The sequence below is a fragment of the Pezoporus wallicus genome, unplaced genomic scaffold, assembly GCF_028554395.1.
Source record: "Pezoporus wallicus isolate ANWC-B61680 ecotype Strahan unplaced genomic scaffold, APGP_CSIRO_Pwel_v1 contig_6094, whole genome shotgun sequence".
Classification (NCBI taxonomy): domain Eukaryota; kingdom Metazoa; phylum Chordata; class Aves; order Psittaciformes; family Psittacidae; genus Pezoporus; species Pezoporus wallicus.
Genome location: NW_026635941.1, coordinates 710,069 through 726,890, shown reverse-complemented (window position 1 = coordinate 726,890; position 16,822 = coordinate 710,069). Strand labels below are relative to the sequence as shown.

General features: G+C 43.7%; 1 protein-coding gene across 1 annotated transcript; it reads left to right on the top strand.

Moving 5' to 3' along the window:
• The first annotated feature begins 1,041 nt into the window (after positions 1-1,041).
• On the top strand, positions 1,042-11,133 carry MRPL39 (mitochondrial ribosomal protein L39). Its single transcript, XM_057398699.1, has 10 exons — positions 1,042-1,110; positions 1,559-1,765; positions 2,106-2,245; positions 2,731-2,830; positions 3,749-3,816; positions 5,869-5,981; positions 7,879-7,944; positions 9,066-9,219; positions 10,108-10,155; positions 11,008-11,133. The coding sequence occupies exons 1-10, from the start codon at positions 1,059-1,061 to the stop codon at positions 11,092-11,094; spliced, it is 1,035 nt and encodes a 344-aa protein (XP_057254682.1). The 5' UTR covers positions 1,042-1,058; the 3' UTR covers positions 11,095-11,133.
• The last annotated feature ends 5,689 nt before the right edge of the window (positions 11,134-16,822 follow it).

The window sequence follows — 16,822 nt, the reverse complement described above, 5'->3', positions numbered from 1 at the left end:
TTGCTCCAGCATGGGGTCATCAGTCGTGTCAGCAAATCTGTTCCTCTCTCCATGGGGCCACAGGTCCTGCCAGGAGCCTGCTCCAGTGTGGGCTTCCCATGGGGTCACAGTCTCCTTCGGGCATCCCTCTGCTCTGGAGTAGGGTCTTTCCTAAGCTGCAGGTGGATATCTGCTCCACCATGGACCTCCGTGGGCTGCAGGGGCACAGCCTGCCTCACCATGGTCTGCATCACAGGCTGCAGGGGAATCTCTGCTCTGTCACCCGTAGCACCTCCTCCCCTCCTTCTGCACTGACCTTGGTGTGTGCAGAGCTGTTTCTCTCACATATTCTCACTCCTCTCTCTGGCTGCAATTGCTCCTGTGCAGTAACACCCCCCTATTTAAATACTGTGCTACCACCATCGCTGATGGGCTCAACCTTAGCCAGCAGCAGGTCCATCTTGCAGCTGTCTGCATTAGTTCTGTTGGACACCAGGGAAGCCTCTGCAGTTTCTCACAGAAACTGCCCTGTGGCTCCCAAGTACCAAAACCTTGCCATACAAACCCAACACAGGAGGTCAGTGCAGGCAGAGGGTGAGAAGCTGGAATTAACATGGAAACTCGATAGCGTGTGCCTGGTGTGGTCCAGCCCGTGGCTCTGCCACAACAGGGAGCTGGGCACAAAAGCCCCTTTCCACACCAGACCGTTAATGCTGTGATCTCAGAACCACATATTCGTGCTCCTCAGTACGAGATGACCTTAAGGCCGTCCAAAAGGTGCAGGTTTTGGGGATGACACGCTAGTGTCATGAGGCCCGGCGAGGCAAAAGGAGAGCAGGGGGTAACGCAGTACACCCAGTATGCCGGAGCTAACACACACAGCGCGCCGCCTCTACGGACAGAGCTGGGGTCCGGGGCCGAGCCCGATGCGCTTCCAGCTCCGGGCCTGGGCCCGGGCGCGTCCCCCCGGCGCCGCCTGGCGGCCCCGTGCGGAACAGCACGAGGAACCTCGGGGCCGCCGCTGCTGTTTCCGGCGGAGGCAGGGGTGGCTGCACCGGGCGGCAGGACTCGGCCGGAGTATGGCGGCGCGCTGGGCTGGCTTTGGCCTCTGGGGCAGGCGCCAGGGGCGGCGTGAGTGGCAGCAGCTTCGGGCTTGTCCTTTTGCGGTGCTTGGATGGACCCGCGCCGTGCGGGGCGGCCCGGTTCAGGGCCGCGGGCTGAGGAGGCCACCGTGGGGACGGCGGCCGCGGGCGGGAGGCGGTGCCGGCCGGTTTCCCCGCGGCGCGGCGAGGTGGGGCGCGTCCCGCAGGGGCTGTGGGCCGGTGTGAGGGAAGGGGCTTTGCAGCCAGAGACCGTCGTTAAGGTCTCGTTGCTTCAGTTTTCTGTCGTGGCTTCCTGGAGGCATTGCAGGGACCGAGGGTGGATGGGCAGCAAGAGCTGCTGAAGTGCTCACTCTAGGCATATTGAGACAGACACATGGATGAGCAGTACAGCGGGATGTTTTCCTTTTAGAAACCAGCATCTTACAAAGAGACTTTGAAACTCCCTATCGCTTATTTTAGATCATTCCTTTTACCAGGGTTCATCTCCACATCAACTGTTTCTCGACTGACATCAGAAGAAGTGATTCAGATGCGTAACGAGCTCTTCAGCAAAGAAAAAGAAAGACAGTTGTCTCTTTATCCACGAATTGAGAAAATTGAAGTAAAATACACTGGGAAATCGCACCCGGGGAGTGTGTTTGTAATGAACAAAGCTTTGTCTACTCCGTACAATTGTGCCATGCGTAAGTGAATGGACTAACAGTGTGACACTGCTGATGAAAATTGTACTGCCAATTGAAGTACTTGTTATCTCAATTTGAAATGTTAAAATTATTGACGTTTTAATGACCAGGACAACAGACGTACATTCAGAATATTTGTGTTTGGTAAGTTTAAAATACATTTATACTAAGGTCCATCAGCAGAAACTGAGTTAATGTTTGGAGGCTCTATTAGCAACTCATCTTCGCAAGTAATTTACAAACGTGAAACTTGCAGTTTGTTGTTACAAATGCAGGGGTCTAAACTGCTGACTGAGGAATATGGTTAATAAATGTGTAATAGTTATTTTACTTTGTTTAGACTTAAGTGAATGGCATTGCAAGAGGTCCGTTCTAGCTCTTGTGGATGGTGAAGCCTGGGATATGTACAGACCTTTGACCAAATCTTGTGAAATTCAGTTCCTTACTTTCAAAGATGAAGATCCAGAAGAAGTAAACAAGGTAATCTATATTTTATCCCATAGTAGGTGACCTTTGTTGTGACCACTTGATTCTGTATACCCCTTTCAGTTCCAAGTCCATCTCCTTTCTTGGACTTTGTTGTGAAAGTTCAGACGTTTGTAATAGCTGCTTGGTGCATCATGGTTATCATTTGATGGACAAGCGTGTGGGCTAGGTGATGTGCAATCATCCCTTTCAATCTATATCGTGGTATTGTTTTGTGATTTCAGATTTAAATGTCTCCAGGGAAACATCTGGTTTGAATTTTAAGTGCAGTTTTGTTTTTTTTTTTAATTGATTCTATATGTAGAATCATTTCCAAATACAAGTTTAAATACTAAAGAAGGTACCGTTTGGGTTGACAGCTAGGTTTGTACATCATTCATTTAGATGGCGGTATTCTTTTAGAATGAATAGCTGATGTTCATCTGGTTGGTTTATTAGCTTCTAGGTAATAAATCTGTGTTTTGGAATTCTCTTTATAGGCCTACTGGCGTTCCTGTGCCATGATCATGGCATGTGTATTAAAGCGGGCATTCAAAGATGAATATTCAGTCAATCTAATTAGAGCTCCAGATGTGCCAGGTGAGACAAGTGTTTTATATTGACTGTCTTGCTTTTACTGCTTCTTAAATGAGTGTTTAATAGTCTTGCATAAAACCCCACAACAACCAGAGGCTCCAGTGATTGAAGGTACTTAGCACTGATTAGCATATTATGTGCTGTTGTTGTAGCCTTTAATTTATAGTAATCACATTGAGAGTAATTTTGTTATCAAAGTACAATTGGTCTGTGTGGCAGCTGTGTTTCAGACCACTTAGGATTTCACAGTAGTAACTTAAGAATATAACCTATTTATTGGGAAGTTATATGGGTAAGGTATTTAAGATGTGATGTGTTTTGTGAAATTTGCTCTAATAACTACATAACTGTGACTGCTAAAAACTGCTACTAAAAATTATGGTGTATACATCAAGTTGGAAGATTATTGAAGTGCACACAGGGTTAGTAACAACTTCTGCTCATCTGTGGCCTGATTGAAGATTTACAAAAGTGAGAAAGTGCACAGTAGAGGAAGTTATTTAAATAACAAACTCAGTGTAATTATGCATTTGATATAACCAGCACCCAATGTTCTTATATTTGGGGTCCTCCTACAACTGATTCCCTTTTTTAGCGATTTCAGCGTTTGTCTTGATTGGTAAGTGTAGAGTGGATATTTCAGTTCAGGATTTGGAATAATCTTGCATATACTAAGCTATATGGTATTACACTGACATTACATTAAGACTCATTTCAAAGACTCATACAGTGAAATGAAATGAAATTGGTACAGGTTTAATCTGCCAATTGTAGAATCACAGCTGAAAATTTATATTTTATAAAGGATTTCTTGACATCATTCTGTTTTTCTTATTGATTTTGATGTATTTATCAGAATATGCTATGACAGTGAAATAAGTACTTGTTACAAACGTGAATGTTTTTTCTTTGGATTTGCAGTGATCTCTGGAGCTTTCTGTTATGATATAATTTTGGACGATAGACTGAATGACTGGAAACCAACAAATGTAAGCACAATAACTTCTTGCCTGAAAGGTTGTATAGGTTGTCTAGGTTACATAGAATCATAGAATAGTTAGGGTTGGAAAGGACCCTAAGGTAATCTAGTTCAAACCCCCCTGCCGTGGGCAGGGACACCTCACACTAAACCATGTCACCCAAGGTTCTGTCCAACCTAGCCTTGAACACCACCAGGGATGGAGCATTCACAGCTTCCCTGGCCAACCCATTCCAGTGCCTCACCACCCTTACAGTAAAGAACTTCTTCCTTATATCCAATCTAAACTTCCGTTGTTTAAGTTTTAATCCGTTACCCCTTGTCCTGTCACTACAGTCCATAATGAAGAGTCCCTCCCCAGCATCCCTATAGGCCCCCTTCAGATACTGGAAGGCTGCTATGAGGTCTCCAGGCAGAGCAGCCCCAGCTTTCTCAGCCTATCTTCATATGGAAGGTGCTCTAGTCCCCTGATCATCCTCGTGGCCCTCCTCTTGACTTGTTCCAGCAGTTCCATATGCTGTTTATGTTGAGGACACCAGAACTGTACACCATACTCCAAGTGAGGTCTTATGAGAGCAGAGGAGAGGGGCAGGATCACCTCTTTTGACCTGCTGGTCACACTCCTTTTGATGCAGCCCAGGATACGGTTGGCTTTCTGGGCTGCGAGTGCACACTGAAGCCGGCTCATGTTCATTTTCTCATCGACCAACACCCCCAAGTCCTTCTCCTCAGGGCTGCTCTAAATCTCTTAAGTACAGTAGTATACATGTAGTCTTCTCTACATACTTGTTCAGTGGTTCTTTTTTGATGGTGGAGAGGGGGCAGTGAGTTTTTTTTGTTTTTGTTGGGTGTATCTATACTAGTATTTTTTTAGGTCAGGGGTACTCCCTCGCAGCTAATGTCCACATTTACCACATGATGGCTCTCATTGCAGGGTGCTCGCAGAGCACACAGCCTGGGTTCCTTTTAGGTGAAACTAAACGTTGAGCTGTCCTTCAGGTGCTTACAGGTTTTAGGTCTGTGGGGCTAGAGTAAGTTCTAATCTGAAATACCATTCCAAAACCAGTTGATATGGCTGTTGGGACCTCAGTGCCATCTTTGTTACTCTACAGATCTGCTCCTACTCAGCCATTCCCGGCTGGTAATGTCGATGTAACAATAGTCTTTGTGTAAGTAGAGCCCTCTGAAAATAAAAATGTGTTTAGTATATGTATTTCCAGCTGGTGGTTTACAGCATAATCAACTTATTGTTGTAAAAGAACTGTAAGAACATTCAGATGAAGCTCTTCTTAATACCTTGCTTATATATATCATACTCTTCAGTAAATCTAATGATCTAAAACCTAAGTTTCATAACTGTTTGGTAGCTGGTGTGATCCTAGATGTTTTACTTATCTGGTGCTTACTCATGTTCTTGTGCCCAAATATCAGTGGAGGTGTGTATGGCTAACAGCAGTATTGGTACAGTGCAGAATTTTTCTTCAGTATGGTCTTTGTAGTTGAAGTAACTTGGTTTCGTGTATTTTCTATGAAACATTATAAATGTAATTTCTCCTAATAACAGTTAATTATTTGTTAATAAATCTGAGTATGCAGAGGTTTGGATTCTGGATCAAGGTGATCAATTTCTGTTTATTAATTATTGAGTATTTTTCTTTTCCCTTTGATTCCATCACAATAGAGGTAATTTATAAGCAGAGTCATGACTGAGAAACAAGACACACAAAAGAGTGTTTAAGAGTAGCAAGTCTGTATGTGTATATATCATGGAGGGAAAACCTGAGAAGTTTGACTTCAATTAATATATATTGTTTCTGATGGAAAAGTGCTTATTGATTTGACTGGGCATTGAATCAGTCCATTTAAAACGGTGATGATTTGTAGCAATCTGTTGCTGATAAATAGTAAGAGTTACAGTCCCACAGCATTGTTCTTACATTTAGGCTTTACTATAGATGATCATTGGTGTTTTGACTAATATTTAGTGTTTCTTATGCTTTGTCTATTCATTACAGCTGTGAAACAGTGGTGGCAGTTTTATATGTATCAATTGTTTTTCTAGGACAACTTCTGTTCTCTTACAAGGGATGCTGGAAAGCTGATTCACAAAGACCTGCCGTTTGAAACACTGCATGTTGAAGCAAAAGTAGCACGTGAAATGTTTCAGCATAACAGGTGAGTGAATTTGCCTTTCTTTTGGAAGGGCAATTAGAAATTCATTTAAACCTCTACTTGGTTTTGTAAATGTAAAATAAGACAAGACAGGTGAAGAAAAAAAGTACTTCTCTCACTACCCTAAATGAGCCTGCCTTCGTTCTCTTTGTCCCACTACCTTATTTCATTTTGAATATTCTCTCCAGAGAGCACTGGGCACCTTTGGATGTAGTTTTGTGATAAATGGAAAGACTGTTGACTTCTTAGATTTCACTGCTTTTAAATTTAAGATCTCTGGTGATTAGACTTGGTGTACTAGTTACTCTCTGCCTTTGCTGAAAGGCCTGGTGAGGCCGCATGTGGAGTACTGTGTCCCATTCTGGGCTTGTCAGTACAAGAAAGACAAGGAGCTACTGGAGAGGGTCCAGCGAAGGGCCACAGGGATGGCCAGGGGTCTGGAGCATCTCTTTTAGGAGGGGAGATTGCAGGAGCTGGGCCTGTTTAGTCTAGAGAAGAGAAGACTGAGAGGGTATCTCATTAATGCATATAAATATCTCAAGGGTGGCTGCCAGGAGAATGGTGCCAGACTCTTTTCAGTGGTGCCCAGCAATAGGATGAGGACAGTGCCCATAAACTAAAACACAGGAAGTTTCACCTCAACATGAGGAAGGATTTCTTTACTTTGAGGGTGGCAGAGCACTGGAACAGGCTGCCCAGGGAGGTTGTGGAGTCTCCTTCTCTGGAAACACTCAAAACCTGCATGGACATATTCCTGTGTAACCTAGTGTAGGTGGCCGCTTCTAGGGGGTTGGACTAGATGATCTTCAGAGGTTCCTTCCTACCCTAATGATTTTGTAATTCATATTTTGCTATCTTCAAATGGGAACTTGCTGAAATGCAGGTTTTGAGCTCTGCAGGAGGAAAATGGTTAAAATACTCTGGCCTGTGCTATAAAAGAAGGCTTGTTCAGAACACTCAGTTTTTCTGAAAAATTGCTGAAAAAACACTTGGCAGTGTTTCGGGATTGGGGGTGGAGGGAATTCTGTGGTCCACAGCTTTTTGGGGGTTAGAGAGAAGTGGGGGAAAATGGTAAATAGTTAGTCTTTAGCCGCTCCTCACAGGACATGCCTCACAGCCCTTTCACCAGCTTTGTTGCCCTCCTCTGATGCAGTCAAGGACCTTCCCATCCTTCTTAAATTGTGGGGCTCAGAACTACACACCGTGCACAAGGAAAGGCCACCAACACTGGTCATTTCTGACCAGCTGGTTATGCTGTATCTGACACACCCCAGGATAGGGTTTTCACTCTTGGCTGCCAAGCTACGCTCCTGACCCTTACTGAGTCCACTGTTAGATGGCACCCCCAGATCCCTTTCTGCAGGGCTGCTTTCCAGTCACTCCTCTCCCAGTTTATACTTGTGCTTGGTGTTACTCCCTTCCAGTCCAGCATTTGGACTTGTTAAGTTTCATGCCATTGACAACTTCTCCAGAAGGATGCTGTGAGGGAAGGTATCAAAAGCCTTACTAAAATACAGAAAAACTACATCCACTGCCTGCCCTTTATCCACTAGATGGATGACCTTGTCATAGAAAGATACAGAAGTGGTTAAACAGGACTTTCCCTTTGTGAAATGTTAACTGTGCCTGATGACTGCGCTATTCTTTAAATTCCTTTCAACGGTACCCAGTATAATCTCCATATTTTTTTCCAGGAACTGAGGTTAGACTGGTCTGTTCAACTTGCTTATGACACATGTCAGTGTGTGTATAAAATTTAGAATTTAAACCTGTTTGAAAGCTCATGTAAATACCAGCATGATTTTTAAGAATGCACCTTAAGTCAATCTCTTAATTATTTTTATAAGAACTGGGTATTAAAGGTGAGGATTTTTTAAAATTTTTTTTTTGTCTTGTTCAGATACAAACTGGAGATGATTGAACGAAAAGCTTCGCAGAATATGGAAGGAATTGTAGTGTTACATAGGTGAGCAAAGCAACTCATTCTGTAATGCTTCACTAAAAGATTTGATAATGTTGCAAGTACTCCTTGCAGGTGAGAAGACTAAGTTACTTGTGATAGTTTCCAATTTAGAAATCACTTTTATTCGTTGCTCTTAAGTTGTTATTTGTTTTTTTTCTTCTTCATACAATCATTGTTTTATGATACCTAACACTTGGTGGATAAGTTAGCGGTGGTAAGTGCTAGAGAAGTCTCACTGCTTTTATATAAAATCTAAATAAATCTCTAGAGCTTGAGAGGTTAAATAAAATACAAACCAAGTACTTCTTTGAAAACAAGAGTTAGCGCTGCATAGTGGACTTTTCTTCTGAAGCTGTCAAGATCTTCCTAACTGGCAAGCTAGGGAGTGGAGCTGGCTCCTGGGATAATAGTTTTTAGGCTGGAGGCTGGAAGCTTGTGTTGTATCTCAGGCATGTAAAAGAATTTGTGACTAGCTTGGGCTAGCGTTTTATAGATGTCTAAATTGTTCTGTATTTGACTCTGGAGTCCATATTTCTCTAAACAACAGATGTCTCTGCAATTACAGTTCTGGAAATTATAGAAAGATGTTGTGTCTGTTGTTCTCTGTTATGAGAGAATGGGCTTACCTATTGAATTTTGGGAGACATTTGTTCTGAATATCCTTTTGCTGTACATATTTTTGTCTCTCACTGTTCTTAAGTGATTTGCATTTTTTCAAGACTTGAAGGGGAAGCATGTGTGCAGGTTGTGAACGTTGTATTGTGGGAAAATATGTTATCTTGGAGACAAATCTTCTGGTGAATGACAGATTTGTCCCACTTTTAAAGCCAGCATGGCTTTAAAGATTTGTTAAACCTGGGATCCTCTTTCTAGACTCAAGGTTTAAATTTCGTAAGTTCATTTTAGGCAAATTATGTAACTTGTACTTTTGTTTCAGGAAATCTAGAAATGCTGAACTGGGGATTTATTTAGATTTGGTTTGGCATTTGTGTGGATTTTCTTTCATCTGTTCTCTAGATAGGAATTTGCTAATCAAACATAAAAACAAATAGGCTTGTACTGCTCTCTCAATATATTTGACGTAAGTTTGGTTTTTTTTTCTTTATTTTTATCTCTCCCATCAGATTTGGTGACTTTGTAGATGTCAGCGAAGGTCCTCATATTCCAAGGACAAGTTTCTGTTTCCAGTATGAGATAACAGCAGCCCATAATCTTCAGACTAACCAATCTGAATTGATAAGGAGATTCCAGGGTGTGTCCCTGCCAGTCCATTTGAAGGTAATTAATCCATTTTTTACAGGTTTTCCTTTTTTACATTAGGGCACTTGGCTTACTTTCTGGTCTTCACTGTATGCTGTGCTGGTAGCTGAACATAATTCAGAGGTGAGAACAGCTGCGTAAAGGGAAGGCCCATAATGGTGACTGTGTTGGATATTTGGAATTTGTTTTCCTGGAATTACTGTGAATGTGAAACAGAACTAGAAAAGTTTGCTTCACAGGGCCCTTGATATTTTCTTTCAGTACTGAGGGTGTTGTTTTGGTTGTGCATTTTCTGCATGGAAATTTCGTTCACTTTGCCTTAGTTGTGCATGCTAATCTTCTGAAATTGCGGCTGTTGACAGTGTTTAATCAGATTTGGGAAAAGCAGAACTTTGAATTTAGATAGCGTTTCAAGGTCTTTCATGACACCAAAGTATAACAACCACAATAACAAAAAAAATCCTAGTACTAATCAGTTTCCAACAAAGGCTTTGCAGAACTATAGGTGGAGGCAGGAGTCTTTCTTCCCATTCCTGTTGACTCATACGCTTGTGACAGGTGGTCTAGCGTGTGCTGTTGTCTCACTTGGGGAAGTTTTCAAGGGACAGGTGTGCATGGGTTCCTCACCTCATGTCTGTGTCCCCTTCCTCATCATAAGATTTTAGTTCTCATTTTTACCCACCCCCTCAATGATTCCACACAACAAATAGGTGTGATCAGCAGAAATTTATTCAAGTGCTCCAAAGGAATGTGGGCAAATTGGATACTGGAATCAGGAGCTGTAACATCCGAGTTAGGGATTGTTACGGTTTTGTGTCAGCATTTCTATACATTTGTCAGAATCTATTTTAAGATTTTATTTAATGTTTTACCTGCCCTAACATAATTTAATGGCATTTAATATAGGCTCACCACATCGTGTGGCACAAACTGCTGGAAAGATCAAAGAGGCTGGTAAGTTTCATTAGTGGTGAAGTACAGTTTACCAAATACAAAGATACACTGTGATAAAGGAGAATTTGAATTATTAGGGATGGGTAATATATTCAAGAACACATCTTTAGGAATGGAAATAATCAAAGCTGAATTAAAATTTGATGCACAAGAAATCTAACTGCCGAACTGCTGTGTGGTAGGTTCGAAAGGACACATGCAGACATGTTTCTTACAAGTAAAGGCAGGGATAAAATCTAATACCACTGGGTGAACCTAGGTGGGAGTTACTGGATATATAAAGGGAATGCTGTTTCGGTAAACTGCATAAATGCACTAGTTTGAGGGGTTTTTTTTCCTGTTTAAAACCTACATTGAAAATAAGTTTCCTACAAACATTCTTCTGTTAAACAACCAGTGTTTTGAAGTTGAAATGTGCTTATCCAAGAGAAGCTTTACAGTGTCTAAGTAAATGCAGAAGACCAAGTTTTTAAGATAAGTGGAACTATAAAATATCGTAAGCTGCATATAATCAGAGACTTGCTAGCAAAGCATGCTCAGGCATTGGAAATCTTCATAAGAATTAAACAGCAGATGTTTTGGGGTCTTCAGATGAAATATTTTACTTAGTTGTGTGGTAAGAGAGAAGCGCTGCATGTCTTCTGAAACTTTTTAGCCAAGGGTGTGTTCAGACCATAGCCCATCATATTTTCCCATAAAATTAATTTGAATACGCGTGTCATTCAGGCTGTTTCATTTTGGAGTCAGTAATTGTCTTTGTAGGCTGTCCTTGTTAATGTGAACAGTACAAGGGGAGGATTTCTAGGGTCAAGGAGAATTAAATAATTAAAAAAATAAAATCTCTGTGTGCAGGTCACTGAAGAACAATATTTGGAAGCAGCAGCTGAACATCATGAGGCAAAAGATGGAACTGAAGAAGAAAAAACTGCATCAGTTTAAATTAACCTCTAAATGTACATAATAAAATGTGTATTTTTACATGGCTTATTTGTGCTGTATATAAAAATAGTAATTAATTTGAATTCTGTGGACCTAAATCATGGCTAAAGCTGTTATCAGAAATTTCAATCCACTTTAAAGTTTTCTTTTAAAGTGTGTGTGTGTGTAATATTTCAGTTGTGATAACTGATCTTGCAAGTTACCCGTGCCCTTATCTTGACAGCAATTGTATGTGTCCGAATGTTTTACTCTGTGGTTAGTATAGCTTGGCCTACAGACAGTAATTGAAGTGGCAGCTGCAAAGGCCATCCCCTTTATCTTGTTGTAACTTCAAGACCCCTTGTTTGGTCTTCCATGAAGAAAGTATTTGTTTCTCATCTTTGACCTAATGTGTTTGTTTCTTGCTGGAACTTCCTGATGGAATTCCATTGAGTTCTTTGGCTACTGCAATAGGAAGTTAAGACAAATAATATCTAAAAAAAGGAGAAAACATCCTCTCAGAAGCGCTTAAAGGGTTACAAAATACTATTATTTTACTAATTTTGGTTTCCTATTAGATATTGTTGTGTTTCCAGTTGAGAAGACTCCATTCAGTAGACAACTATGCAATTGCCATTGCTTTATTAACACAAAAGTAGCAGAATACAAAAGCTGAAAAGTTCTTTGAGTTCAGTATTTTCTGCTGTACCAGTGCAGTTAAAGATAAATTTCCAGAATAGCACCAGGAATGTAGTCCATTACTTGCATCCCCACTGTAGTAAGGTTTTATTATGCATGTTCATTCTTTGATATTTAAATATGGGGGCTTCAGTTAAATTTCACAGGGCTTTTTCTGTTAGATGATGTTTCCCAACAGCCTGTGTTTTCATCTCCAGTTCATTAGAGCTGCTCTCATTATACCAGATGAGATTTTTATTGCTTTTTAAAGTACAAATACTTTTTGTGAATTTTATCCCAATTACTGGTTTTACTGTTAACTGCATCACTTGCCTTCTAATCAACTGACACTAGTTTTGGAAGAGTAGGATAGCAGTTCAGTAAAATACATTTACGTAAGGAAATCTTGCCTACCTTAATCAAACTAAACAATAAGTAAGCAAACGCTGAATGTGTCTTACCACAGAAGAAGAAATGCAAGTGTTGAAAGTAGCTTTTTGTGAAATTGCAGAAATCCTCTTAAGGGATGTGTTAAATTACATTTGTTCCCGCGCTGAGGACAATCTTTAGCTATGCAGACTTACTGGCATGCAGTGGAGTTTGAAGTCCATCAGTATGTTAACAGTCTGTGACCTCTGGTTTAGTTTCCTGATATATACAACACTGTTAAAACATAGCTAGTGAAAGTTCAGAGTACCTGAAAACCTGATTTTATTCTTTCTTCCTCTTGATTAATGTTGCAGAGGACTTTTCATAATGGTATCAGATGCTTATTTTTTTAAATAAGATTCTTGATTCAGAGTTTGCGTGAAGAGTACACACACATTTTATACATTTCCGTAAGAATAAATGATCTTTGCACTGATCAGAATGTCAAATATTTGTGTTTTTTTTTTTTAATTCTTAACATTCCAGAGTATACATTAGTTTACCTTTTGCTCTTTTCCTACTGCAAAATTGGTTTCTGTTTTGGGGAACGATATTTGCTGGGATGTTTTGTTTTGTTTTTTTTTTTTGAGGTACTTGCCATTTGTGATTAACCCAAAACCACACTGAAATTATGCTAGTGTGATCTGATCTTGATGCTCTCTTTTGGATCACCAACCCACACAGCCTCCTGATGCCTGCTCTGTATTTTGGGAGTCCTGTTCGGAATTAATCCTGGAACCCACCACCTACAGAGCAAGGTGAGAACGCTGCTTCCCTTTAGGACGTTTATTTAACCTTAGCTGGGATTTCATGCTGCAGAACTTCTCAGTGGTCTGGCTCTGGCGGGGGAATGCACAGCAGAGCATGGGTAGCTCCCGCCGCTAGGTGGGACCAGTGTCTTAGGGAACAGAAGGTGGAAATTCAAACTTCTGATAACTGATAATAGCTCACATTTTGTCTTACGTGGGCTCCACAGGGCAGGCCTTGCCGTAGGAGAGATGGAGCTGGAGGATGTCTTTGAGAAGTGCCAGGGTTCTCGCACAGGACAGTAGCAGTTAAAAAAGAACTGGGTAATAGTTGCACTTGCAAGTTGAATTTACGCTTCTTTCTTACCACCAATACAGCGGTGACAGCATTATTGGAAGTAGGAGATGGAGATTCCGTTCCCTGTTCTGCCAGAGAGGGACTCAGAACTGCATGTGCAGGGGGAAACTTCCATGGTTTTTTGGTGGGGGCTGGATCTGAAGGTACTTTGAGTAGTCCCTGCCCAATCTGTGATGCCCCTACTAGAAAACAACCCCTGAACATTTGTTGAATGACCATAAGAACAAACGGAAACAGTGCTCAGTATTCATGGCAGGCACAGAGCAACAGGGGAAATTGGTCCCTGAGCTCAGGGCCATTTGTGTGCTTTATCACTGATTGTTGGCATATAAAATGCTGAAATAGTCTACCAAAAAGAATGTAACAGGAGCTAAGCTGGAGTAACGCTTCCTTTCTCTCTTTGTCTTACGGATTTCTGAACTTTAGCTTGAACTGCAGGGTGGTACCAGCCTGGAACTGGTACTCCTGGAACTATAGCTGTCTACCAAACCTAAACCTGTGAGGCAATATAAAATACCAAAATGAGCTTAGGTATGGCAAAGCTCTGTCTGGGTGTGGATTCTAGATGCGTGTGCGCTGTCCAGCCTACCATGGGATCTGGCCCAGTCTTCTCCACTGGAAGTAGCTAAGAGTCACCATAGGTCAGTTAAAAAAGAGACAGCAGCCCTTGAGAGAGAGCGGCTGACGTGGTGGGGGGCGTTCCCACGGTGATGGTGACCACCCCCCTGCCCCTTGTCTTGAAAGAGCCTCTGAGAGGGCAGCGCCGTGTCACTGCCCACCGGGCGCAGGGAGGAACAAGCAGGTTGTGTTGCTGACCCTGTTGCTGGTGTCCGACTGCGGACCAATATGGTCGCCTCCAGAAAGAGAGCTTGCAGTAAGAAGACTGCAGCAACTCAGAGACCCCGTCCCAAACCGTGGCTGTTCAGGTCTCTGGATGCAGGGAGTGCCAGAGCCTGCTGTTGCCGGGGGAGGGAGGACAGCATTCCACCTGCATGAGGTGTGAGCAGGTAGAAGAACTGCTTAGCTTGGTGGCAAAACTTAAGGAGGAGGTTGAGACGCTGAGGACCATCAGGGAGTGTGAAAGGGAGATCGACTGGTGGAGTAACTCCCTGGCGTGCCAGTCAGAACGGTTCCAGGGAGATACCCCCCAAAAGGGGAAGGACCCCCTGCCTTCTCACACAGAGGGGGATGGCCCGAGGCAGCCCCTGCCCTGTAGCTGTTGTGCAGAGGTAGGGGACCAAAAAGACGACGGTTGGAAGCGAGTTCCAGTTTGGCATCGTGGGAAACCCTCCCCCCGTCCTGCCCTGCTTCCCCAGGTGTCCCTCCGTAATAGGTTCGAGGCCCTGGATCTTGAAGGAGAGGCAGGTGAGGATGTGGTGCAAGGCCAGCCCACAAGGCCACATAGGAAAAGGGGGTCGACTTTGCACCTCAAGACTGCCTCTGTTAAGAAAGAAAGAAGGGTCATTGTAGTAGGTGATTCCCTTCTGAGAGGAACAGAGGGCCCGATATGCAGAGTTGACCCCCATCATAGGGAAGTGTGTAGTCTGCCTGGAGCCCGGATCAGGGATATCACCAGGGCGCTCCCCAGCCTGGTGCACCCGACAGACTACTACCCGCTGCTGATCTTCCAGACAGGTGAGGGGGAAGCTGCCTCCCGCAGTCTGAGGGGGATGAAGAAAGACTACAGGGCCTTGGGGCGGATGGTGAAAGAGTCTGGGGCTCAAGTGATCTTCTCCTGACTCCTTCCATCTTCCACTGATGATGTGGGAAGGAATGGGAAGATTCAGTCCATAAACGATTGGCTTCGAGACTGGTGCTGCAGGCAGGGCTTTGGATTCTTTGATAACGGCTGGTTTTATAGGGCACCAGTCTGGACAATGGCATGTGAGAAAGGTTTATCTCACAGGCAAAAGGATGCTGGGGCACGAATTAGCAGGGCTCATTTGGAGAGCTTTAAACTAGATTCGAAGGGGGATGGGGTTGTAGCTGGGCTTGCCCCAGTGGGGCAGCACTCCAGAATTGATGAAGACTGGGAGGCCTCCTATAATCCTAGGGTGAAATCGGTGTGCTCAGCTCGCTCCCTGGAATGTCTGTACACCAATGCGCGCAGCATGGGAAATAAGTAGGAGGAGTTGGAAACCTGTGTTAAGTCAGGAGACTATGATCTGGTGGCAATTACAGAGACGTGGTGGGACAGCTCACATGACTGGAATATAGTCATGGAGGGCTATGTCCTTTTCAGGAAAGACAGGCCAGCCAGGAGGGGTGGTGGGGTTGCTCTTTATGTGCGGGAGGAACTACAATGAACTGAGTTCTGTCCAGGGACAGATGACGAGCGAGTTGAGAGTCTGTGGGTGAGAATTAAGGGGCAGGCTGGCAGGGGGATACTGTTGTGGGTGTCTGTTACAGACCACCAGATCAGGGTGAGGAAGTTGACGAGGCCTTCTACAGGCAGCTGAGAGCGGCCTCACAGTCACAGGCCGTCGTCGTCGTGGGGGATTTTAACTTCCCTGATGTTTGCTGGAAGGACCACTCAGCAACCCAGCCGCAGTCCAGGAGGTTCCTCCAGTGTATGGATGATAACTTCCTCCTGCAAATGGTGGATGAGCCGACCAGGAGAGGAGCGCTGCTGGATCTCATCCTCACTAACAAGGAGGGTCTGGTCGAAGCAGTAAGGGTTGAGGGCTGCCTTGGTTGCAGTGACCACGAGATGGTGGAATTCAGGGTCTTGTGTGGTAGGACCAGTAGAATAGCAAGTAGAATTGCAACCCTGGACTTTAGCAGGGCAAACTTTGGCCTTTTCAAGCAATTGCTAGGGGAAATCCCATGGGCAAGGCTGTTTGAAGGTAAAGGGGCCCAAGATAGTTGGTTGGCATTCAAGGATCGCTTTTTCCGAGCTCAAGATCAGAGCATCCCGACACGTAGGAAGTCAAGGAAGAGGGCCAGGAGACCTGCGTGGCTAAATAGGGAATTGCTGGGTATGCTCAAGTGGAAGAGAAGAGTTTACAGGTCATGGAAGGAGGAGCTGGCCACTTAGGAGGAATATAAGGCTGCTGCTAGAGGATGTAGGAAGGCAGCTAGGATGACTAAGGCCTCCTTAGAATTAAACCTGGCGAGAAGGGTCAAGGACAGCAAAAAGAGCTTTTTCAAATACATGGCAGATAAAACTAACACCAGAGGCAATGTAGGCCACTGATGAACGGGATGGGTGCGCTGGTGACAGAAGATACAGAGATGGCAGAGTTACTGAATGCCTTCTTTGTCTCTGTCTACTCTGCTGCAGGCAGTCCTGAAGAGCCCTGTACCCCTGAGACCTTAGATGAAATCAGGTCAACGGAGCGGTTTGCCTTAGTCGATGAGGAATGGGTTAGAGACCAGCTGAGCAATCTGGACATCCATAAATCCATGGGTCCAGATGGGATGCACTTGCGGGTGCTGAGGGAACTGGCGGAAGTCATTGCTAGACCACTCTTCATCATCTTTACCAAGTCTTGGGAAACGGGAGAGGTGCCTGAGGACTGGAGGAAAGCAAATGTCA

Excerpts from the sequence above, each read along its gene's own strand:
- MRPL39 (XM_057398699.1), top strand. The coding sequence starts at position 1,059 with ATGGCGGCGCGCTGGGCTGGCTTTGGCCTCTGGGGCAGGCGCCAGGGG. Across the intron at positions 2,246-2,730 it reads ATCCAGAAGAAGTAAACAAG|GCCTACTGGCGTTCCTGTGC; the intron begins GTAATCTATATT and ends TTCTCTTTATAG. Across the intron at positions 10,156-11,007 it reads TGGAAAGATCAAAGAGGCTG|GTCACTGAAGAACAATATTT; the intron begins GTAAGTTTCATT and ends CTCTGTGTGCAG.